Source organism: Gorilla gorilla, chromosome 10 (genome assembly GCF_029281585.2).
Source record: "Gorilla gorilla gorilla isolate KB3781 chromosome 10, NHGRI_mGorGor1-v2.1_pri, whole genome shotgun sequence".
Lineage (NCBI taxonomy): Eukaryota > Metazoa > Chordata > Mammalia > Primates > Hominidae > Gorilla > Gorilla gorilla.
Genome location: NC_073234.2, coordinates 62,553,153 through 62,579,677, shown reverse-complemented (window position 1 = coordinate 62,579,677; position 26,525 = coordinate 62,553,153). Strand labels below are relative to the sequence as shown.

At 36.8% G+C, this 26,525-nt stretch overlaps 1 protein-coding gene across 1 annotated transcript in view; it reads right to left on the bottom strand.

Annotated features, from left to right (window-relative positions):
- CPNE8 (copine 8) overlaps nt 1-26,525 on the bottom strand; it is a 255,945-nt gene that overhangs the window by 42,172 nt on the left and 187,248 nt on the right. Inside the window, exon 14 of the mRNA XM_004052956.5 lies at nt 7,050-7,096. Within this exon, the coding sequence (XP_004053004.2) occupies nt 7,050-7,096 (47 nt within the window). The remainder of the gene's footprint in view (nt 1-7,049; nt 7,097-26,525) is intronic.

Genomic DNA, 26,525 nt, shown 5'->3' with positions numbered 1-26,525 from the left:
GTAGTCTCAGCTGCTCAGGAAGCTGAGATGTGGGAGATCACTTGAGTCCGGGAGGTCAAGGGTGCAGTGAGCCCCTGATAGTGTCACTGTACTCCAGCCTGAGCAACAGAGCAAGACCCTGTCTCAAAAACAAACACAAACAAACAAACAAACGAACACTTCCCCCAACTCTCAAACTCGCAAATATAGAAGAGTTTTAATCCAATGGTGACAATACGGCAAATACTTTTACTTCACTATGAAAACTGTAAATAAAAAAATATAATTAATACCCCAGAACATTTAAACATTTTAACCTAACATGCATAGCTGGGCCCTTTGTACCCATACAAAGATGTCACCTATCTCTTTCCAGCATCTTCCTCTACACTAGTCTCTTCACATTACTGCTAATGATACTTTCCCTCCCACCTCTACCTCTCAAGTTGCCACCCTGCCCTGAAATTCACCTTCTCCTCCTCCAACTTATGTCTCACACATACCAGACAACCCTTTTTGTTTATTCCAGCCCTTATTGTCTTTTCTCTTATACTGTTATGGATCTTGTGTTCTATACCAAAAAAAAAAAAAAAAATGGCAATTTAAAGTATTGAGTCAACTTCTTGAGTCTGGGACAGTGTTTGTATTTCCTTTGTATCTGCAAAGATGCTTTTAAACAATGAATTTGTAGTAGGTTAATAACATTGGGGCCCAACTAATAGCCATAATAATTATAACACGGAACTTAACATGTATTGACAATTTTATATCATAGCTCACTTAACCCTTTCAACAAACTGACAATATGTATATTTTGTTATACCCAATATTATCAAAATTATATCTGATTTTGCTTTAGAGATGTACTATGCCTTTGTAAGAAACTCACAGTTTAATAGAATATTTTTAAGAGTTTATTGAGACATAATGGCATAAGTTACGTATTAACCATTTAAAATATATAATTCAGCTGGGCATGGTGGCTCATGCCTGTAATCCCAGCACTTTGGGAGGCCAAGGTGGGTGGATGGCTTTGAGCTCAGGAATTCGAGACCAGCCTAGGCAACATGGCAAAATCTCGTCTTTACAAAAAACACACAAATTAGCCAGGAGTTGGTGGCATGTGCCTGTAGTCCCAGCTACCTGGGAGGCTGAGGCTGGAGAATCACTTGAGCCCTGGAAGTGGAGGTTGCAGTGAGCTGAGATTGCACCACTGTACTCCAGCCTTGCGACAGAGTGAGACCCCCCATCTCAAAAAACAAAACAAAATAAAACAAAGAACAATTCAATGATTGTTACTATATTCATAGTTATGTGCAATCATCACTATAGTTAATTTCAGAACATTTTTATCACTTCAAAAAGAAACCGTACCCATTAGTTACCACCCTAGCCTTAAATAATCACTAATCATCTTTTTGTCTCCATTGATTTGTCTCTTCTTGACAGTTCATAAAAACAGAATCACATAATATGTGATCTTTTGTAACTAGCTGCTTTCACTTAGCTTATAGATCTCAACAACCATCTATCTTGTAGCCTGCATGTATTAGTGCTTTATTTTTGTTTATTGCAGAATAGTATTCCATTGTATGGATTTTATCATTTATCACTTGTTAGACATTTGGGTTGCTTCCACATTTGGGATATTATGCTGTTATATACATTCACGTATAAGTTTTTGTGCTGACATATGTTTTTAAGTCTCTTGAGTATACATCTAGGAATGAAATTGCTGGGTCATATGGTAACTCTATATTTAACAATGTGAGGAACTTAGCAAAGTGTTTTTCTAAAGTGGCTGCACAATTTTACATTCCCACTGATATAGTTTGGATGTTTGTCCCCTCCAAATCTCAATGTTGGTGATGGGGACTGGTGGGAGGTGTTTAGGTCATGGGGTAGGATCCCCCATGAATGGCTTGGTACCATCTTCCTAGTAATGAGGGAGTTCTCACTCTGTTAGTTCACGTGAGAGGTGGTTGCTAAAAGGAGCATGGTACCTCCTCCTCTCTCTCTCTCTCTTGCTCCCACCATGTAATATGCTGACTGCCCCTTTGCATTCCATCATGATTGAAAGTTTCCTGGGCCTCACCAGAAGCCAAGCAAATGCTGGTGCCATGCTTATACAGCCTGCAGAACTGTGAGCTAAGTAAACCTACTTTCTTTATAAATTACCCAGTCTCAGGTATTCCTTTACAGCAATGCAAATGAAACAACACAATCACCAACAATGTTATGAGGATTCTGATTTCTTCATATCATCACCAGCACTTGTTATTTGACTGTTTTCTTACAGTCACCCCAGTGGGTATGAAATGATATCTCATTATAGTTTTGATTTGGATTTCCTGATGCCTAAGTTGGCCAAGAATCATTTCATGTGTTTATAGGCCACTTGTATATCCTTCTTTGGAGAAATATCTATTTAGATCCTTTGCCCACTTTTAACATTGGATTATTTGTCTTTTTATTGAATTGTAAGTTATTTATATATTCTAGATTCAAGTCCCTCATGAGAGGTATGATTTGCGAACATTTTTTCCATTTTGGGGGATGTCTTTTCATTTTCTTGATAGTGCCCTTCAAAGCATAAAAAGTTTTGATTTTGAAGTTCATTTTATCTATTTTGTTGTTGTTGTTGCTCATGAGTTTGGTATCTTATTTAAGAATCAACTGCCAAATCCAAGGTCATGAAGATGCATCCCTATGTTTTCTTCTGAGAATTATATAGCATTAGCTTTTACATTTAAGTATTTGATCCATTTTGAGTTAATTTTTGTATGCGAGGGAAGAGTCCAACTTCCTGCTTTTGCATGTGGCTATCCAGTTGTCCCAGCACCATTTGCTAAGACCAGTCTTCCCCCTTTGCATTGTTTTGGTATTCTTCTTGAAATCAGTTGACCTTAGACATCAGGGTTTACTTTTGCAAACTTGTATCCATTTCATTGATCTGAATAATCATCTTTATGCCAGAAGACACTGTCTTAATTACTGTTGCTTTTTAGTTAGTTTTAAAAGTGAGAAATGTTGACTCTTCCTACTTCAATGTTATTTTTCAAGTTTGTTTTAGCTCTTCTGGGTCCTTTGCAATTTCATATTAATTTCCATATGAATTTCCTCCAAAATGTCCTTTCAGACTTTGATAAGGATTGCTTTAAATAAATTTCATATTAATTTCCATATGAATTTCTTCCAAAACATCCTTTCAGATTTTGATAAAGATTGCTTTAAATCTGTAGATCACTCTGGGGAATAGTGCCACCTTAACAATGTGGAGTTTTCTAATCCAAAAGCATGGCTGGTTTCTCTCTTTATTTTCATTTTTAATTTATTTCAACAATATTTTTTTCAGAAAATAATTTGCACTTATCTTGTTTCAGAGTTGTTGGACTATAAGTTTTGCACTTCTTTTCTCTTGTTTTCCATTCTTTTAACCATATTTGTTTATTTTATGAACAGGTATTCACAATCTCACAATCAGTATACTATAAAAATATTTCCATAAAGAAGTTGCTCTCTAACGTTCTTAGTTCACCTAATTCACTGGTGCTAGTCACCTTTTGTTAGTTCATTGTATATACTTCTAGTATTTATGCATTTACATTGTTATGTGCCCCAATCCTTATGTAAAGGACAGCACACTGATAACTGATAACTCTGTTCTCTACTTTGATATTTTCATTTAACAATATATCTTAGAAGTCTTTCCATATTAGTAGAAAGAATGGTCCACTTTCCTTTCTTCTCTCTTTTTCCCCTACCCTTCCTTCCTTCCTTCCTTCCTTCCTTTCCCTCATTCTTACCTTTTGGTGGCTGCATAGTGTTTCATTCTGTGGCTGAACCACGGTCTATTTCACCAGTACCCAGCTAATGTACTCTATGAAGCTTTCTAAACTTTTTTTTTTTACAAATTACTATGAACTATAGCATTTTCTGAGAGTGCAGGTAAATCTGTATTATATATATTTCCAGAAGAAGAATTGCTAGTTAAATTTATTCGTAAGTATAATATTCCTTTTGATACTATGATAAAGGAAATTGTTTTCTGAATTTCATTTTCTAATTGTTTCTTGGAAGTGCATAAAAAGAACTGAGTTTTATATATTGATCTTCTATCCTGCAAACTTGCTGAACTTATTTATTGGTTATAGTAGATTTTCAGCGGATTCTTTAGGATATCCTATATACAAGATCATGCCATCTGCAATAAGGATACTTTTATTTCTCTCCTTCTTATCCAGATATTTTGTATTTAGTTTTCTTGCCTAATGGTCTTGGCTACAACCTCCAGTATAATGTTGGATAGAAGAGGTGGGAGCATACATTTTTGTCTTGTTTTTCATCTCAAGACGAAAATGTTAAGCTTTTCACCACTAAGTATCATGTTATTTGTGGACTTTACATAGATTCCCTCATCAGGTTAGGAAGTCCCCTTCTTTTTTTTTTTTTTTTTTTGAGATGGAGTCTTGCTCTGTCACCCAAGCTGGAGTGCAACGGCATGATCTCGGCTCACTGCAACCTCCGCCTCCCAGGTTCAAGCGATTCTCCTGTCTCAGCCTCCCTAGTAGCTGGGATTACAGGCGTGTGACAACACGCCTGGCTAATTTTTTGTATTTTAGTAGAGACGGGGTTTCACCATGTTGCCCAGGCTGGTCTCAAGCAATCCACCCGCCTCGGCCTTCCAAACTGCTAGGAATACAGGCGTGAGCCACTGAGCCTGGCCAAGAAGTCCCCTTCTATTTCTAGTTTGTGGAGTGTTTTCAACATGAAAGTGCACCGGACTTTGTAAAATGCTTTTCCTGCATCAGTTGAGATGATCATGTGGTTTCTGTGTTTTCTTCTATCGACAGGGTGTTGATAATGGTTTGGCTGTGTCCCCACCCAAATTTCATCTTGAATTGTAGCTCCCATAATTCCCATGTGCCATGGGAGTGGCCAGGTGGCAGGTAATTGAATCATGGAGGTGGGTCTTTCCCATACTGTTCTCATAATAGTGAATAAGTCTCATAAGATCTGATGGTCTTATAAAGGGGAGTTCCCTTGCAAATGCTCTCTTGCCTGCCACCATGTAAGACATAACTTTGCTCCTCATTCTCCTTCTGTCATGATTGTGAGGCCTCCCTAGCCATGTAGAACTGTGAGTGAATTAAACCTGTTTCCTTTATATATATATTACCCAGTCTTGGGTATGTCTTTATTAGCAGCATGAGAGAAGACTAATACAGGTAGGTTATGTTATTTGATTTTTCAGTATTAAAAATCCTCTCATTGCAAGGACAAATCTTACTTTGTTTGGGTGTGTAATTCTCTTGGTATCAAGATAATATTAACCTCACAAAATGAGCTGGGAAGTAAGCTTCTTTCACATTTCAGAAGAATTTGTGAAGAATTGGTATTAATTCCTCTTCAGATAGTTGTTAGAATTTACCAGTGAAGCTACCTGGCCCTGGGTTCAGATTAACCTTGTGGGTAGTCTTTTAAAAACTACTAATTTAGTCATTTTACTTGTTATAGGTCTACTCTGATTATCTGTTTCTTCTCAAGTCAATGTTTCTTCTCAAATCAAAAATGTTTGTCTTTTTATTTAATAATTTCTTGCTTATCTTAGTTGTTGTGCTAGTATTCATCAGTGAACACAATCTAGTATTTTAAAGCAGTTGGATTTTAGGTATTATTTCTTTTTGTTTGTTTTATTTTGTTTTGTTTTTGAGATGGAGTCTCACTGTCACCCAGTTTGGAGTACAGTGGCACAATCTTGGCTCACTGTAACCTCTACCTCTTGGGTTCAAGTGATTCTCCTGCCTCAACCTCCTGAGTAGCTGGGACTGCAGGTGTGTGCCACCACGTTTGGCTAATTTTTGCATTTTTAGTAGAGATGGGGTTTCACCATATTGGCCACGCTGGTCTCAAACTACTGACCTCAGGTGATCTGCCCGCCTCAGCCTCCCAAAGTGCTGGTATTACAGGCATGAGCCACCATGCCTGGCCTTAGGTATTATTTCTATGTTCTATATTATGCTGAATAAAACACGAGTAAAAATAATTAATTGGAAGCCATAATGTTGCAGAAAGAACGTGGCATGCAGTGAAAGCTGAATTACAGTCTGGTCTTATCTGTAGTTCTAACTCTAGAACTAACAAGTCAAGTGTGTTTATTAGTAAAAATATTTCCTGGATCTGAGTGTCCTCACTTGTATAAGAAGAAGGTTCAATTAAGTGACCTCTAAGGTACTTTCTTCCCTAAAATTTCTATTGTTTTGTAAAACGTGAATGATTGTGAAATAAAAATGAAATAAAAAGAATATAAGGTGGGATCCATAGACATAATAAGCCATTTGAAAGAAAAAATAGACAAATATAAACTAGTGGCAACTTCTGGTAAAAGTTACGTAATGAAGTTAACATTCTGATGATACATAATAACTAATTTCAAATGATTGTTCTGTTTGAAATAAAGTTGCTTCAAAATAAAAGCCCACTATCTTTTTTTCTTAAAAGGTTTAATACATAAATTATGAATATCCATACATGAGCTGTTATATATCAGTCCCTCTGAGTGAATTAGATATTAATGTGTTAACATAAGTAATTATTAAAAATTAATAATTGAGTAAAAGTGAACCAACTTTATAAAGGACAGATACTGTTGAATTACATTTATATAAATTCATACATACAAAAGTACTATAAAAATGAGGATTATAACTTAATACACTTCAGAATTATAGTTATAGATGGAAAAGAACAGAGGGCAGGAGAATGGGTCAGAGATACAATAGGCTTCAGTACATCTAAAATTTGTATTATTTTAAACACATGTAAAACAATGACAATATTTCAATATATAAATCTGAATGAGACTATTAGCATTTTTGTTATATTATTTCTAGTCTTTGTATATTTGAACTATTTCACAACATTAAAAAGAAAGAAAAAATTATGTAAATTTTATATGGAAAACTTCAGAAGTATGTAAATATAGAAATAAATTAACACTTATGAAAATATAAATTTATTTTTCATGTAATTGCTGATGATTTTTATCAGGGGATAACCAAAACACTCACCGTTTGATGCTGTAAAATCAATAGCCACTGTGAAATTGATTTGCGTCCTGGAATAGAAGTAAACAAGACTCATTAATAATGAAATAACCTGATAAAAGGAGTTTCTTTTCCATTTCGGTTATATTTTTTAATGTCACTGATTTTCTCAAACGTTAATTAAGAGCAATATATTATAGTACATATTGGATAGCATCAGATAGGCAGTTTTACATGGTAAGAACTTGGCAAAAATATATTTATAGTTACATATATTTATAGTCACATACAATGAAAACTAAACTCTCAGGAATAAAAGTAGTTCCTATTTTGGAGTAAGTAAGTGACTCATAACAAAGTAGTCAAACTGCAAATAATTAGTTTCCAGCCTCAATGCCATCATTTATTATTAATTTATGTTTCCAAAATTGTTCTGTAGTAATCGTGAAATTAGCATGTGCTTTAAAGTGTTGCATTGCTAAAATCATCTCTAATAATGTCATTCCTTAAACTAATTCTTTTTGATAATCCCCCAAACACACGATTTTCTCCAGCATCCCTTCCTGATAAAACCCTCAAGAAGCTAGGCATTGAAGGAACACTCCGTGAAATAATAAGGGCCATCTATGACAAATTCACAGCCAACATCATACTGAATGGGCAAAAACTGGAAACATTCCTCTTGAGAACTGGAACAAGTCAAGGACGCCCACTCTCACCACTCCTATTCCACATAGTATTGGAAGAGCTGGCCAATCAGGCAAGAGAAAGAAATAAAAGGCATCCAAATGGGAAAATAAGTCAAACTATCTCTCTTCACACATCACTCGATTCTATACCTAGAAAATCCTAAATACTACACTAAAAGGCTCCTGGAACTGATAAATTCTGCAAAGTTTCAGGATACAAAATCATGTACAAAAATCAGTAGCTTGTTTATATACCAATGATGTTCAAGCTGAGGGCCAAATGAAGAATGCAATCCCATTCACAAGAGTGACACACACACACACAAATATCTAGAATAAATCTAACCGAGGGAGTGAAAATCTAACCATGGAAAAAGCCACAAAAAAGAATAAAGTCATGCCCTTTGCAGTAACTTGGATATAGCTGGAGGACAATACCCTAGGCAAATTAATGCAGGGACAGAAAGCAAACACCACGTATTCTTCCTTATAAGTGTGAGCTAAACATTGGGTACTCATGGACATAAAGATGGCAACAACAGACAATGGGGACTACTAGAGGAGAGATGGAAGAAGGGTGGCTTGAGGGCTGAAAAATGAACTGTTGGGTACTATGCTCAGTACCTGGGTGACAGGATCATTTGTAACCTTAACCTCAGCATCACACAATATATCCAGGTAACAAACATGCACATGTAATTCTTGAATCTAAAATAAAAGTTGGAAAAAGAAACACACAGGATTTTCTTTTGCTTTCTTCAGAAATGAAGTATTTCAGACACTAGTCTCCCATTGCTTACAGCATTTCTCTTTGTGTGTTTGTGTGTATATGTATGTGTGCGTGTGTGTGTGTTTATTTACAGATATAGATAAATACAGATATATACTGATTGATAAAATATGTTACAAAATGCTCCTCAACTTGCAGTGGGGTTACATCCTGATAAATCAACTGTAAGTTGAAAATATTTTAAGTCAAAAATGCATTTAAATACCTAACCTAAGGAAAGTCATACCTTACTCTAGCCTATTTTATTGTGTTCTGAACACTTCCATTAGCCTATAGTTGGGCAAAATAATCTGGCAACACAGTACACTGTGGAGCATCAGTTGTTCACCCAGTGATCCTGTGGCTGATTGGGACCTGTGGCCACCGTCCAGCATCAGGAGAGAGTATCATGCTGCTTTTCTTTCTACTAAATGTGTATTGATTTTGCACTATGGTAAAGAAAAATCTTGCTGAATTATTGTAAGCTGAGGACCATCTGTGTGTGTGTGTGTGTGTATGTATGTGTATATATATGTGTGTGTATATATATATATATTTAAATTTCGGCACTTGGTTGTTACCCAAAGTTATTTTAGTGAATTAGTTTAGTTTTTTTTTTTTTTTGCTGATGGAAACTAATGAGGTAGTGGCAGTCACATAAGAAATTCACTTTTTTGGAGGAGCCAAGATGGCCGAATAGGAACAGCTCTGGTCTACAGCTCCCAGCGTGAGCGACGCAGAAGACGGGTGATTTCTGCATTTCCATCTGAGGTACCGGGTTCATCTCACTAGGGAGTGCCAGACAGTGGGCGCAGGCCAGTGGGTGCGCGCACCGTGCGCAAGCCGAAGCAGGGCGAGGCATTGCCTCACCTGGGAAGCGCAAGGGGTCAGGGAGTTCCCTTTCCGAGTCAAAGAAAGGGGTGACGGCCGCACCTGGAAAATCGGGTCACTGCCACCCGAATATTGCACTTTTTAGACCGGCTTAAAAAACGGCGCACCACGAGACTATATCCCACACCTGGCTCGGAGGGTCCTACGCCCACGGAATCTCGCTGATTGCTAGCACAGCAGTCTGAGATCAAACTGCAAGGCGGCAGCCAGGCTGGGGGAGGGGCGCCCGCCATTGCCCAGGCTTGCTTAGGTAAACAAAGCAGCCGGGAAGCTCGAACTGGGTGGAGCCCACCACAGCTCAAGGAGGCCTGCCTGCCTCTGTAGGCTCCACCTCTGGGGGCAGGGCACAGACAAACAAAAAGACAGCAGTAACCTCTGCAGACTTAAATGTCCCTGTCTGACAGCTTTGAAGAGAGCAGTGGTTCTCCCAGCACGCAGCTGGAGATCTGAGAACGGGCAGACTGCCTCCTCAAGTGGGTACCTGACCCCTGACCCCCGAGCAGCCTAACTGGGAGGCACCCCCCAGCAGGGGCACACTGACACCTCACACGGCAGGGTATTCCAACAGACCTGCAGCTGAGGGTCCTGTCTGTTAGAAGGAAAACTAACAAACAGAAAGGACATCCACACCGAAAACCCATCTGTACATCACCATCATCAAAGACCAAAAGTAGATAAAACCACAAAGATGGGGAAAAAACAGAATAGAAAAACTGGAAACTCTAAAACGCAGAGCACCTCTCCTCCTCCAAAGGAACGCAGTTCCTCACCAGCAACGGAACAAAGCTGGATGGAGAATGATTTTGACGAGCTGAGAGAAGAAGGCTTCAGACGATCAAATTACTCTGAGCTATGGGAGGACATTCAAACCAAAGGCAAAGAAGTTGAAAACTTTGAAAAAAATTTAGAAGAATGTATAACTAGAATAACCAATACAGAGAAGTGCTTAAAGGAGCTGATGGAGCTGAAAGCCAAGGCTCGAGAACTACGTGAAGAATGCAGAAGCCTCAGGAGCCGATGCGATCAACTGGAAGAAAGGGTATCAGCAATGGAAGATGAAATGAATGAAATGAAGCGAGAAGGGAAGTCTAGAGAAAAAAGAATAAAAAGAAATGAGCAAAGCCTCCAAGAAATATGGGACTATGTGAAAAGACCAAATCTACGTCTGATTGGTGTACCTGAAAGTGATGCGGAGAATGGAACCAAGTTGGAAAACACTCTGCAGGATATTATCCAGGAGAACTTCCCCAATCTAGCAAGGCAGGCCAACATTCAGATTCAGGAAATACAGAGAACGCCACAAAGATACTCCTCAAGAAGAGCAACTCCAAGACACATAATTGTCAGATTCACCAAAGTTGAAATGAAGGAAAAAATGTTAAGGGCAGCCAGAGAGAAAGGTCGGGTTACCCTCAAAGGGAAGCCCATCAGACTAACAGCTGATCTCTCGGCAGAAACCCTACAAGCCAGAAGAGAGTGGGGGCCAATATTCAACATTCTTAAAGAAAAGAATTTTCAACACAGAATTTCATATCCAGCCAAACTAAGCTACATAAGTGAAGGAGAAATAAAAACCTTTACAGACAAGCAAATGCTGAGAGATTTTGTCACCACCAGGCCTGCCCTAAAAGAGCTCCTGAAGGAAGCGCTAAACATGGAAAGGAACAACCGGTACCAGCCACTGCAAAATCATGCCAAAATGTAAAGACCATCGAGACTAGGAAGAAACTGCATCAACTAATGAGCAAAATCACCAGCTAACATCATAATGACAGGACCAAATTCACATATAACAATATTAACTTTAAATATAAATGGACTAAATTCTCCAATTAAAAGACACAGACTGGCAAGTTGGATAAAGAGTCAAGACCCATCAGTGTGCTGTATTCAGGAAACCCATCTCACGTGCAGAGACACACATAGGCTCAAAATAAAAGGATGGAGGAAGATCTACCAAGCAAATGGAAAACAAAAAAAGGCAGGGGTTGCAATCCTAGTCTCTGATAAAACAGACTTTAAACCAGCAAAGATCAAAAGAGACAAAGAAGGCCATTACATAATGGTAAAGGGATCAATTCAACAAGAGGAGCTAACTATCCTAAATATATATGCACCCAATACAGGAGCACCCAGATTCATAAAGCAAGTCCTGAGTGACCTACAAAGAGACTTAGACTCCCACACATTAATAATGGGAGACTTTAACACCCCACTGTCAACATTAGACAGATCAACGAGACAGAAAGTCAACAAGGATACCCAGGAATTGAACTCAGCTCTGCACCAAGCGGACCTAATAGACATCTACAGAACTCTCCACCCCAAATCAACAGAATATACATTTTTTTCAGCACCACACCACACCTATTCCAAAATTGACCACATAGTTGGAAGTAAAGCTCTCCTCAGCAAATGTAAAAGAACAGAAATTATAACAAACTATCTCTCAGACCACAGTGCAATCAAACTAGAACTCAGGATTAAAAATCTCACTCAAAGCCACTCAACTACATGGAAACTGAACAACCTGCTCCTGAATGACTACTGGGTACATAACGAAATGAAGGCAGAAATAAAGATGTTCTTTGAAACCAACGAGAACAAAGACACAACATACCAGAATCTCTGGGATGCATTCAAAGCAGTGTGTAGAGGGAAATTTATAGCACTAAATGCCCACAAGAGAAAGCAGGAAAGATCCAAAATTGACACCCTAACATCACAATTAAAAGAACTAGAAAAGCAAGAGCAAACACATTCAAAAGCTAGCAGAAGGCAAGAAATAACTAAAATCAGAGCAGAACTGAAGGAAATAGAGACACAAAAAACCCTTCCAAAAATCAATGAATCCAGGAGCTGGTTTTTTGAAAGGATCAACAAAATTGATAGACTGCTAGCAAGACTAATAAAGAAAAAAAGAGAGAAGAATCAAATAGACACAATAAAAAATGATAAAGGGGATATCACCACCGATCCCACAGAAATACAAACTACCATCAAAGAATACTACAAACACCTCTACGCAAATAAACTAGAAAATCTAGAAGAAATGGATACATTCCTCGACACATACACTCTCCCAAGACTAAACCAGGAAGAAGTTGAATCTCTGAATAGACCAATAACAGGAGCTGAAATTGTGGCAATAATCAATAGTTTACCAACCAAAAAGAGTCCAGGTCCAGATGGATTCACAGCCGAATTCTACCAGAGGTACAAGGAGGAACTGGTACCATTCCTTCTGAAACGATTCCAATCAATAGAAAAAGAGGGAATCCTCCCTAACTCATTTTATGAGGCCAGCATCATTCTGATACCAAAGCCGGGCAGAGACACAACCAAAAAAGAGAATTTTAGACCAATATCCTTGATGAACATTGACGCAAAAATCCTCAATAAAATACTGGCAAACCGAATCCAGCAGCACATCAAAAAGCTTATCCACCATGATCAAGTGGGCTTCATCCCTGGGATGCAAGGCTGGTTCAATATATGCAAATCAATAAATGTAATCCAGCATATAAACAGAGCCAAAGACAAAAACCACATGATTATCTCAATAGATGCAGAAAAAGCCTTTGACAAAATTCAACAACCCTTCATGCTAAAAACTCTCAATAAATTAGGTATTGATGGGACATATTTCAAAATAATAAGAGCTATCTATGACAAACCCACAGCCAATATCATACTGAATGGGCAAAAACTGGAAGCATTCCCTTTGAAAACTGGCACAAGACAGGGATGCCCTCTCTCACCGCTCCTATTCAACATAGTGTTGGAAGTTCTGGCCAGGGCAATTAGGCAGGAGAAGGAAATAAAGGGTATTCAATTAGGAAAACAGGAAGTCAAATTGTCCCTGTTTGCAGATGACATGATTGTTTATCTAGAAAACCCCATTGTCTCAGCCCAAAATCTCCTTAAGCTGATAAGCAACTTCAGCAAAGTCTCAGGATACAAAATCAATGTACAAAAATCACAAGCATTCTTATACACCAACAACAGACAAACAGAGAGCCAAATCATGAGTGAACTCCCATTCACAATTGCTTCAAAGAGAATAAAATACCTAGGAATCTAACTTACAAGGGATGTGAAGGACCTCTTCAAGGAGAACTACAAACCACTGCTCAAGGAAATAAAAGAGGATACAAACAAATGGAAGAACATTCCATGCTCACGGGTAGGAAGAATCAATATCGTGAAAATGGCCATACTGCCCAAGGTCATTTACAGATTCAATGCCATCCCCATCAAGCTACCAATGACTTTCTTCACAGAATTGGAAAAAACTACTTTAAAGTTCATATGGAACCAAAAAAGAGCCCGCATCGCCAAGTCAATCCTAAGCCAAAAGAACAAAGCTGGAGGCATCACACTACCTGACTTCAAACTATACTACAAGGCTACAGTAACCAAAACAGCATGGTACTGGTACCAAAACAGAGATATAGATCAATGGAACAGAACAGAGCCCTCAGATATAACGCCGCATACCTACAACTATCTGATCTTTGACAAACCTGAGAAAAACAAGCAATGGTGAAAGGATTCCCTATTTAATAAATGGTGCTGGGAAAACTGGCTAGCCATATGTAGAAAGCTGAAACTGGATCCCTTCCTTACACCTTATACAAAAATCAATTCAAGATGGATTAAAGATTTAAACGTTAGACCTAAAACCATAAAAACCCTAGAAGAAAACCTAGGCATTACCATTCAGGACATAGGCGTGGGCAAGGACTTCATGTCCAAAACACCAAAAGCAATGGCAACAAAAGACAAAATTGACAAATGGGATCTAATTAAACTAAAGAGCTTCTGCACAGCAAAAGAAACTACCATCAGAGTGAACAGGCAACCTACAAAATGGGAGAAAATTTTCGCAACCTACTCATCTGACAAAGGGCTAATATCCAGAATCTACAATGAACTCAAACAAATTTACAAGAAAAAAACACACAACCCCATCAAAAAGTGGGCGAAGGACATGAACAGACACTTCTCAAAAGAAGACATTTATGCAGCCAAAAAACACGTGGAAAAATGCTCACCATCACTGGCCATCAGAGAAATGCAAATCAAAACCACTATGAGATATCATCTCACACCAGTTAGAACGGCAATCATTAAAAAGTCAGGAAACAACAGGTGCTGGAGAGGATGTGGAGAAATAGGAACACTTTTACACTGTTGGTGGGACTGTAAACTAGTTCAACCATTGTGGAAGTCAGTGTGGCGATTCCTCAGGGATCTAGAACTAGAAATACCATTTGACCCAGCTATCCCATTACTGGGTATATACCCAAAGGACTATAAATCATGCTGCTATAAAGACACATGCACACGTATGTTTATTGCGGCATTATTCACAATAGCAAAGACTTGGAACCAACCCAAATGTCCAACAATGATAGACTGGATTAAGACAATGTGGCACATATACACCATGGAATACTATGCAGCCATAAAAAATGATGAGTTCATGTCCTTTGTAGGGACATGGATGAAATTGGAAAGCATCATTCTCAGTAAACTATCGCAAGAACAAAAAACCAAACACCGCATATTCTCACTCATAGGTGGGAATTGAACAATGAGATCACATGGACACAGGAAGGGGAATATCACACTCTGGGGACTGTGGTGGGGTGGGGGGAGGGGGGAGGGATAGCATTGGGAGATATACCTAATGCTAGATGACGAGTTAGTGGGTGCAGCACACTAGCATGGCACATGTATACATATGTAACTAACCTGCACAATGTGCACATGTACCCTAAAACTTAAAGCATAATAAAAAAAAAAAAAAAAGAAATTCACTTTTTTGAGTATACCTATGACTCTGTATGTAATTTCATCTCTTCCTTACCAGGGAAAATATAAAAACACAAATACATGACAATGCTATAAATACTGTAATAACCTAGAATCACATCTAATCTACAAAATAATTTTTAATTAAAAAGTAAATCATCAGAAAACATGAGTACTTTGACTATTTTTTAGCAACAAATTACTTTTGACACACAGCACAATTGATTTAACACTTCCAATTTTGGAACTATTGGATAAATAATGATGGGATTTAAATAAAGCAATCTGATTCTGCTATTACAGCATAGGGTCTCTTGTAGTTCTCTTAGTAAAAACTATTGTGATATTTCCTTCTTTCTCCAAATATTCGGCCTGGAAAGACCTAAATACAACGCAGGGATTGAATCAAATTCACACATTTTTTTTTTCCTACGGAAACAACAACCTTTCTTGCTTATATTTAACAAAAACTAGTATAGATTCCCTTTATATTAATAGTTATATGGTATTTTTTTCTCAGAGTAGAAATCAGGTTTATAGGCTAAGAATATAGGCTAATTTGGAGCATAACACTAACCAGCATGAACCTAAGTGAGTACAAACTTTTAGAAAAAGAATATAGCAAGACTTCTGGGAGAACATTTTCAGATAAAAGCCCCTTTGAGGGACTGAAAAGAACAATCACCATCAGCACATTGCTTCGTCATGCTGTGGTAGGGAGAGAAATGACTGTGATACATGGCAGCAAGGTAGATTAGAAAGGGTGTGGATTTTGAATCTGAATGAACTGGGTTTGAGTCCCAGCAACCCAGTTGGTGACCTTAGCCAAATTTCAAAACTCTTGGAGGGCAGGTACCTGGCAGATAGAAAAAAAATGAGAACTGAAAGGAAACAACATGAGATATTACATATACATTTTATTTTACACACATAATATATATATACATATATCATAAGATATTCACATTATACATATCACACATTATATATAATGTGATGTTACATGGCTTGTACCAGTTAACCACAAAATAATTTTAAAGAGAAGATACTATCATCCTCTTTTTACAGAGAAGGAAATCTATGCTCGCAAAACTTAATAATTTCCATGCCAGTAATAAACAACAGCATTGGAATTTGAATTCACATTCAACTAATCTGTTCCTCCAGTTAAATATTTGCAAACTTTCTGGCTATAATAGGCACACAATAAAGGATATGGATTATATTATTAATATTATGCCATAATCCTAGAAAAAAACTAAACAGATGTTCTTTTTTGTGTGTGACCAAATGAGCTTTTAATATAAAAGAGATTAATCCTCCTGAAAATCAATAACAAACCAAAATTTGATCTGAATATTTTACGAAGTTTGCTGAAACCTGTGTTCTACAGGTTTTGATAAAGGAAGTTTTGGTTTTGAAGAAACACTGAATTTTATCCATTGATTTTCTCATGAGAAATGGGATTCTTCTATCAGATATAGACAGTAAATATTCTTAATGATAAAAAAATCTGGATATAATCTCATGCTTGGGCAAATTTTTCCTTCTATCAAATATGTTATCAAGTATATAAGTAACAAAATAATATGTATATATTCTTTTTATGTTATTTTATTCAAATAACACCTCATTAGGAATAAAAAATAACTTTGAGCTTTAAGAATATATGTTTTAGCAGATTATAAAGATCAATTTAGAAGTCCAGTCTTTGGTTCAATCTCTGTACACTGTAGGAGAAGACACATTACTATCTTGATTCAACTCTCTCTTGCAACAGTGTCTGCACAATGCTTTCCACATATTGAAACCTCACTGTGTTCACTGGGCAAATGGATACGTTTGTTTATGACTGTTTCTAACTTGTTCTCCAGGGTAGCCCAGAATGCTACAGCATAACCGTCAGCTTCCTAGAAGCACTGGTTGCAGATACAAGACTTCAGTAGTCACAGATGCAAAGGTCCTCTCAAAGACAAAGTTGTCCCTACCAAAGCTACAAAGAAAAGTTATGGCTATTCACTAAAGAACCATACATAAGAGTTAAAAAGAAGGAGAGAGCAGAGGACAGGCACAGTGGATCCCACCTGTAATCCCAGCATTTGAGAGGCTGAGGTGGGAGGATCACTTGAAGCCAGGAGTTCCAGACCAGCCTGGGCAACATACTGAGACCCAGTCTGTATAGAAATTTTAAAAAATAACCAGGTTGGGTGGCGTACACTTGTAGTCCAAGCTACTTAGGAGGCTGAGGTGTGATGATCTCTTCAGCCTACGAATTTGAGGCTGCGGTGAGCTATACTTGCACTACTGCACTCCAGCTTGTGCGACAGAGTGAGACTCTGTCTGTTAAAAAATGAAAATAAAAAGGAGCAGATATTTAGAATTAAACTTACTAAAACTATCAATAGCTAAACTAAATTATAAAACCATGTAGACTATGTACAATAAAACAATGAACTGTAGAAAAGAAGACAAGATAAGAAAAAGAGAGAGGAGGGAAGGAAGGTAAGAAGGAAGGAAGGAAGAAGAATGAAAGGCAGGACCAATGAGCACTGTTGGAATCCAGGACACTCTAAGCCTAAGTATAAAAGGTGGATGCATTCATTTAGCACTAAATGATAAATAAGACCATTTGGTAATTATGGTGCAACAGAGACACTCAATGAGTAAAGCAGAATCCTGAAGCATATTTGATGACTGATTGATGACAAGATTTGATTAATTCTTTGTCTCATTCTGCATGTCAGGAAGAATCTCTTGCCTTTATTACTTTGAATCAGCAGCAGCATTCAGCTCAGAAGGAAAATATTACGGCTTACTAAATAAAGCAGCTCATGGTAGCGATGGTCACTTAGCCTACTATCACACCATTGAGATTTTTCTACTTAGAAAACCACAGTTCAACAATGATTTATGGAGCACCTTTCAATTGCCAAGCACTGTGCTATAGGATGAAGAGAAACAGGAGCAAATAAAACACCATTCTTGAACTCACAGAGCAAAACTCCAGCTTTATATTGTTCAATGACAAAGATAGCACAGCATTTTATCATTGAATTCAAAATCAATAGCATAACCTAAAATTCACCTGCACATTTACTGTGAATATCAGTTTGTTCAATGCCATGATTCCTAAGAGTTTCCATTCATATTATAATACATACTTACTAAATCAAGTGTCATATTCTATGTATTTAGAAAATATTAACTGATAAAAAATTTAAAGAAAGTTCCTAGCAATACTATAACCTCAAGCTACAAAACAGGTTTCTTGAAGACTTTAATGCATAATTTGCTATAAAAGTAAACCAAACAACATTTCAATCAGTAACGTCATTACCCTTTTTCATTCTCTAATATTGCTTGAAGCCTAATGTTAGAGGAAAAAAAAAATCAATCATGTGTCAAAGTAAAAAAAAAATCCAAATTTATATAAGATTACTCCTGACAGAATATTCATAAAACAATCACATTTAAATCCTCGAAACATTTTGTTTAGGAAGTGTTACTTTAGCTGTCATTTTATGTTTTAGAAGCAGAAAAGACAGAAGGATTTCATAAAATCCAGTTAGCAGCATTATATTTTAGAATATAAAAAGTTATGCCTGCCAAATTGCATGAGTTAGTACTAACATCTTAGGAGATCTCCCAATACATATGTCCTAGTACTACTAAAATATGAACTTGGAAAATGTCCCTATTTTACCATCTTTCCAAAAGCTGTGAATGACAGAGAAATCAGATGTCAAGATGAGAATAATTTACTAGCACAGCAAAGATCCACAGGAAGCAAGTATATATGTGAGTATCAAAGAAAACTAGACACACATATACACATACAGAGAGTAATACCATCTTACATGTGTTTTCTACAGCTGTTATTTTGAATTAATTACAGAGAACTAACAAAACTGTGATAGGGATGTGCAGAAGGCTTGTTTTTCTTTCTTCCCAATTTCAAATCTAGTTCAGTTGCACAAACTGAACGTTGTAAATTATACAATGGATTTCTCCCACTCCTCTTTAAATTAATCTTGACAAACAGATTCACATCCACTACCTGTTGGTATCTAGAACCCAAAAATGTAGTTGGGATGCCCACCTAACAATAATATTCCTCTCATTCTTTCTATGTTGGTACCAGGACTATGCTTCTGCCTTGATTTACCAGTATGTATTCTAGTTCACACTTTGGTTCTGGAACATGCCCTGAAGCCCTGGTGCACTTGCCTCAAACATTGTCATCCAACCTAACCCTTCTTGACCTTCTCTCACCATGGGCTAAACCCTGAGCCCTTTTCTGTCTTATCCTTTTGCTTTTCTTAAAATTGGTTCAACTACCTGAATGACAATGCAGACAGATGCCTCATTCCAAACTTTGCTGCATCTTCAAAATTCTGGCATCCCATGCCCATGAACTACTCAGTGAATTAACCTTGCCAAGTAAGATCTGCTAGAATGAGGGCAGGTTTTGAGAAGCACAAATGCAAATTCAGATATAAATACTTTCACTCATGATTCATGTGATCTTGAAAAAACTATTCAATCTTCTGCAGCTCACTTGTAAATAATTATAAAACCTTCCCTGATTGTTGCTGTGAGGTCCATAAAAGGACCTGTCCTTTAGAAGGCCCATTAAGTAGATGACTCATTATTATCACGATTATTGATACTAGTTTTTCAGAACCTGAGTGTTGCATACTTCTTTGAATACTGGATTGTATAATGCTTATCAAATTTCTGGGTCTACCAGAGGTTCAGGTTATTGCAAAGAATCTGACGCTCCCATGTCAGATTTCCTTTCCTTCACACCCACCAGTAAGGTACCAATCTGCTCAACCCAAAACTGAGCCATGAATTTATAATCTAACCTTGTTAGGTGTTATCTAGGTACTTCCTCAAACAAAATTCTACTGCATGAAGTAATTGTAAACTTTGACTTTTGCCGTATTTTCTATCCTTTCTTTCCTTCATGCACTCTGGATTCCTGGGGATCAGTGAAATGTCAAAAGTAACAATAAAAAAAATAACTGGAGACAAGAGATATGATCCCTCAACTCTTTATTCTTCAACCTTACTGAATTCAGTTTTTACAAATCAACAAAACTTTCTAATTTCTCTAGACTTTGAAGATTGATTTCTATATTTTTTCACACAATACTACTACTCCAAAATACAACTTCATAAGGAGGCTAGCTTATCTTCATGCAATTCAAGAACACCTTATCAAAAAGGTATGCAAAATTGCCAACCTTTGTTCTAACCAATAGTTAGAAAATATATGTGACATAATCAAAATAAGCTAACAACAACAACAACAAAAAAAACTAACCCCAAACCAAAACTGTAAGCACTATCCATCAAAATCCCATTTAAAATGAGGTAGGTGCCAGAGAGGTAATGCCTGCCTAGTAGGAAGACAGTGAACTCTTGAGTCATACAGACTGGAGTTTGAATCCCAGAATCACCACTAGCTAGCTAGTTGTGACTCCTTGCAAAACTATCAGATCTCTGGGTCCTAGTTTTCTCAAATGACAGATAGGTAACAACCACATTGAAGGAGACTTCTAAATGTTAGAAATAAAACTCTCAAGTACTTGCACATAGCAAATACTCTACATGCTGTAGGACAAATTTCGTGAGCAACCCATGCCATTTTCTCCTGGTTCATACTAATACTCTCCTCTGTTGGGTAAGAAGAGAGTTCTTTCGTTATATTAACATAAATTTATTTTCCACTAGTCCTTCCCATAATGTGGGTTAGTGATGTATCAAGGGTGGGGCAATGAAGCTCTAACCAGTACAGGCAGTAAAGGGGTACACTGTCTGTACAGAACTTAAATATAGTAATGTATCTTATGCATATGCAACCTACATTTTAATATCACCGTACACTAGCAATTCTAAGCAATGTCTGTGATAAATTCTTTCCCACTCTACTACCTCCTGCCCTTGGTAAGCTACTGTTTTTATGTATTTCTGTTTCTCCTGCTCCCAGCCCCCAACCTTTTAATTGCCCACCACTGTGAAACTATTTTAGAAATAGCAAAGTATGTTGTCTACAATAGAATAATTTCACAGAAATAGATGATAAAATTTTGTTCCTACAAAAGTTTCTAAGTTTCAAAGAAAAGTTATATGTTTCAAGAGAAAATTATTAGTACATCATCAGGAGGAAAATATTTAAAGTTGTTTTCCTACTATTAATAATAGTTTTGCAAAAATTCATTGCTGTTGCATCACTCTGTTCTTTCAGTTTTCACTGTGTGTGGCTAAAAGTGCACACTGTAACCAAGCAACATAACTATGAAACTGCCCAATACCAATAGAGTGTCAATATTTGGCAAGATTAGTGCTAGTCCTGATGATGAGGCATACCTGAAGAGTTTCCTTTGACTTTGAAATGGAGAGCTCTGAAAAAATTTATCTGCAGCATAACAAACTGGCAATGAAATCACAATCATAAGGTATGTAACTAGATATCTCTAAGCTTTCCAAGTGTACTTCTTTTTTTTTTTTTTTTTCCAGATGGAGTTTTGCTCTTGCTGCCCAGGCTGGAGTGTAGTGGCATGATCTCGGCTCACCGCAACCTCTGCCTCCTGGGATCAAGCGATTCTCCTGCCTCAGCCTCCCAAGTAGCTGGGATTACAGGGATGCGCCACCACGCCCAGCTAACTGTTGTATTTGTAGTAGAGACAGGGTTTCACCATGTTGGCCAGGCTAGTCTCGAACTCCTGACCTCAGGTGATCCACCCGCCTCGGCCTCCCAAAGTGCTGGGATTACAGGCATGACCCACTATGCCCGGCCCAAGTATGCATTTTAAACGTACAAAAATGAGAATCAAACTTTAACCAAATAAATGTTTATGACAGTCTTCTTAATATTCCTAAAAGTTTGTTTTCTAAACAAACTTTTCAGTTTTGATATGATAATGTTCCATGTGAAAATATTTATAGAAGGCAGAATGGCTTTGTTTTTATTAGATTTATCCCTACTCAGCACCACAGAGTTTAGCTTTCCACTGATTTGATGAATGAAAGTACTTGGGTGCCACAACAAAAAGCATTATAAAAAATTCTAGACATGTGTATTCCGTTTTCGAATAAGAAATTGGATTAAGGAAAAAAAAAACTTTATAGTGTTGCATGTTCTGGCCAGATGTGCTTCCTGAAGCAACACAGCAACATATCCAATGCAATGATGCCATTTTTTTTTTTTTTTTTTTTTTTTTTTTTAGACGAGGTCTTGCTCTGTTTCCAGGCTGGAGTGCAGTGGCATCATCATGGCTCACAGCAGCCTCAACCTCTTGGGTTTAACAATCACCGCCCCTGCACCTTAGCCCACTGAGTAGCTGGGAGAACACACATGTGCCACCACACCCAACTATTATATTTTTTAGTTTTCATGGAGATGCAGGCACATTATATTGTCCAGGCTGGTCTCACACTCCTGGGCTCAAAAGATCCACCTGCCTCAGCCTCTCAAAGTGCTGGGATTACAGGTGTGAACCACCATGCCCAGGCTGCCACCAATTTTATAAAACTAAATTAAATGTTTTACAGAGTCATTTCAATTGTTCAAGTATTTTTAAGTAAAAAAAATAATCTGTATGGGGTCTGTTGATAAAGGAACTTACTGATATTGATCTAGCCTCCAAAATAAGTAGTATCAAGAAGCCCACTTTAGCCTTTAAGATTAGCTTATGATAGGTAGATAGCTCTTTAAAAAATTTTTTCAAACAAGTTTTAGATTTAGAGTTGAGTTTGGGTTGGAGTGAACAGGACTGTCTGGACTGAAAGAAGTATCCTGGGGTTATCCTCAAATAGAAATGAACTATAAGAAAGTGATTTTCATGGGCTTTGTAAATTTGAATACATACTTTTTTCTTCATATCTCTTATAACTAGGGCGATTACTACAGCAATATGATGACAACAATATGATGAGCTTAGACATATTAGAACTTTGAGATTTTTCAGAAAAATAATAGCTAGCATTTATTGAGGGTTAACTACATGAAATTCAGTTAACCCTCACAGCCACTCTATGAAATAGTCATTGTTATTCATATTCCTATTTCACAGAAATGAAAACAGGTTATGCTAGCAAGAGGCAGATCTAGGATTTGAACTGTACAATTAATGCCAGAACCCAAATTCTTTGCCACTACTATACAATGCCTCAATTATCAGCAACCACTTCTTTGAAATTGGGCTGACTTTTTCGCAAACATTTATTCCTTATTGAATTTCTTATTCAATAAGGAAGTTACTGCCCGCTTACTGTCTCTCCTATTGCCTTCTCTCATACTCCCTTTCTCTTAAGATATGAAGAAAACAAGCTGTTTGTTCTTCTAATCTTGATTTTGCCCTTCCTCCAAGTAACTACAACGAAGATATAGAGTTCAGCTGAGACAAATCCTGGTAGAGGCAATACAAAAGCATGTTTTCTTATTCCAGAAAGCCTGGTCCATCTGTTTTATCTGATGATTGCTGTGTGACTCGTGGAGAGAGTAAGATCGCAAATTGATAAAATCTGAGACAGACAGATGTGAGGGTTTGTATTCCAGTTTGTCACACTCTGTATTTAAAGTTCTATTTGTTCATTATGTTTTAATTTTGATAAGAAATTTGGGAGAAAAAAAGGGTAGAAAATCGTGCTCCAAATGGCCGTCTAATTAGTCTGTATTTATTCAATGGCCACTCTGTGTTCAGACCTATAAAAATATTTTAAAATTATGTCTCTTTGAACAAACAAATCATACAAATAAACAATTAAAATGACATCCAGGGAAATTAGTATAAGCTCACCTGGACTCGCTGGATGAGAGTTTGGCCTTTTTTCAAAGGATAAAAATGACAGTCTGTAGACCTCCAAGTTTCTAACACACTCAATTTTCTGATAAAAGCATAGACCAGGATTTCATGTTGACATGAAATTCTAGTGGCTTAGCAGGGACTCAGTGTGCAACAAAATTTGTGATCTGTTTTCCTCCTTCATCTGCCAATCAAAGAGATGTGGAAAACTTTATAGATATTTGTTCCTTAGTTACGGGGATGGGGAAGTGGAGTGTCATAACACTTGAGAGACATAGAGGACTAAAAGGCAGAAGAACCAAATTGAAATTTATGATTCTGTCTTCAGACACTTACAGTGTGAGCTGCTGGGGATATGGAAGTATATATTCTATAAGTCTGTAAAAGTGAATAAACCCAGTTCACAAATAATAATAATTGAAATAATTATCATGCTACCTAAGAAATTATCTTAGATTTCATAACAGTATGTAATTTGAAATGAATCTGACATTGTCCTTATTAATGATAATTGAAGTATTCAATGCCAAAGGTTGGAGATTACTAAATAAACATTTTAGGTAGACAATTGTATTCAAATTTTAATATCTAAAATTATTTTTAATAAGTAAAGAGAAATAAAATAACTACAGGGATAAAAGTACAGAGTGTGATTAAAAATGATGACACCAAGGTCAATAATCCAGAAGAGACCATGACAAAGCTCCTTTATGAATATTCTTCTTCTGTCTAGAAAATAAAACTTTTCACTATTTCAAATTATAGAATGTATCTCATACTCCAGAAAAAACACAGCACTGCTTATCAAAAAAAAAGATCTAAAAATTAGGTTTGTATTTCAGAGAATATTTGAATAAAAATTGGATTTGGGTTGATTTAGAATGCATCTGTCTCATCTGCTCACTGTGTACCTGAATCCATAAATCTGTCTACTGCAGCTAAACACAGTATTTTAGGGATTGAGACAATGAATGAAAAGTAACAAACTAACAACCTGGTTTCACAAACAATCAAGCTGGTATTTTCATGTAAATATCTACATCAATAATAACTAAACTAATGGAAGTGTATAATATTGAATACTACGAACCAGGCCTAAAAATAAGTTCCTTTGAAGGAAAAGATATTAAAAGGCTATGAAAACAATTTTGTTTAGTATTTAAATGTGTCTTTTCTTAACTCTGCATAATTTCTAATTGGATTCATGAGTAAAAAACCAACTTAACATTTTTATAATTTTTGATTCCATTATTTTTTTGTGAGAAGAAACAAGAAGAGATAAAATTTTAAATTGCAATTCAATAAGTTATTTCTGTGAATTTAATTGCAATGTTTGACTCTCAGCAAAATTGCTGAACAGTTCACAACAGTTGCCTGTTTCACACTCTTTCTCTATCTCTGTGCTCCCTTGCATCTGTTCTAAGAGAAATGTTTTATAAAATTAATGTAGAGGACAAAATAAATTCAAGAAAACTCAACTAAGTATTTGGATTAAGCAGAGCTAGCTAGAGAATCAATATAATTGTTGTTAATGATATCTTACATTGTAATTTTTCACCCTTTTGATGACGTCAAGCTTTACTTGTCAATTCAGATTCAACATGAGCATAACCCGACAGTGGAAAGGTTATGATAATTAGGCCCCTAAATTGATGCAGGGATAGTTTAACATACGCGATTCAATAAATGTGATACATCACATAAACAGAATTTAGAAAAACATACAATCATCTCAATAGATGCAGAAAAGGCATTTAATGAAATCCAGCATTGCTTTATGATAAAAATCCCTCAACAAAATAAGCATGCAAAGGACTTACCTCAAAGTAATAAAAGCCATATATGACAAGCCCACAGCCAAAAGCATACTGAATGGAGAAAAGTTGAAAGCGTTCCCCCTGAGAATTGGATCAAGACAATAATGCCCACTTTCACCACTTCTATTCAACATAGTATTGGAAGTCCTACCCAGCGCAATCAGACAAGAGAAAGAAATAAAGTGCATCTAAATTGGAAGAGAGGATGTCAACCTGTTGCTGTTTGCCAGTGATATGACTGTATATCTAGAAATCCCTAAAAACTCATCTAAAAACCTCCTAGATCTGATAAACGAATTCAGTGAAGTCTCAGGTTACAAAATCAATGTACACAACTCAGTTGCACTGCTGTACACTAACAGTGACAAGCTGAGAATCAAATCAAGAACTCAATCCCTTTTACAACAGCTGCAAAAAAAGAAAGAAAAGAAAATACCTAGGAATATACTTCAGCAAGGAAGTAAAAGATCTCCACAAGAAAAACTACAAAACACTGCTGAAAGAAATCATAGATGACACAAACAAATGGAAATACATCCCATGCTCATGGATGGAAAGAATCAATATTGTGAAATGACCATACTGCCCAAAGCATTCTACAGACTCAAATGCAATTCCCATCAATACCAGCATCATTCTTGACAGAATGAGTAAACACTATCCTAAAAATCATATGGAACCAAAGAAAGAGCTCACATAGT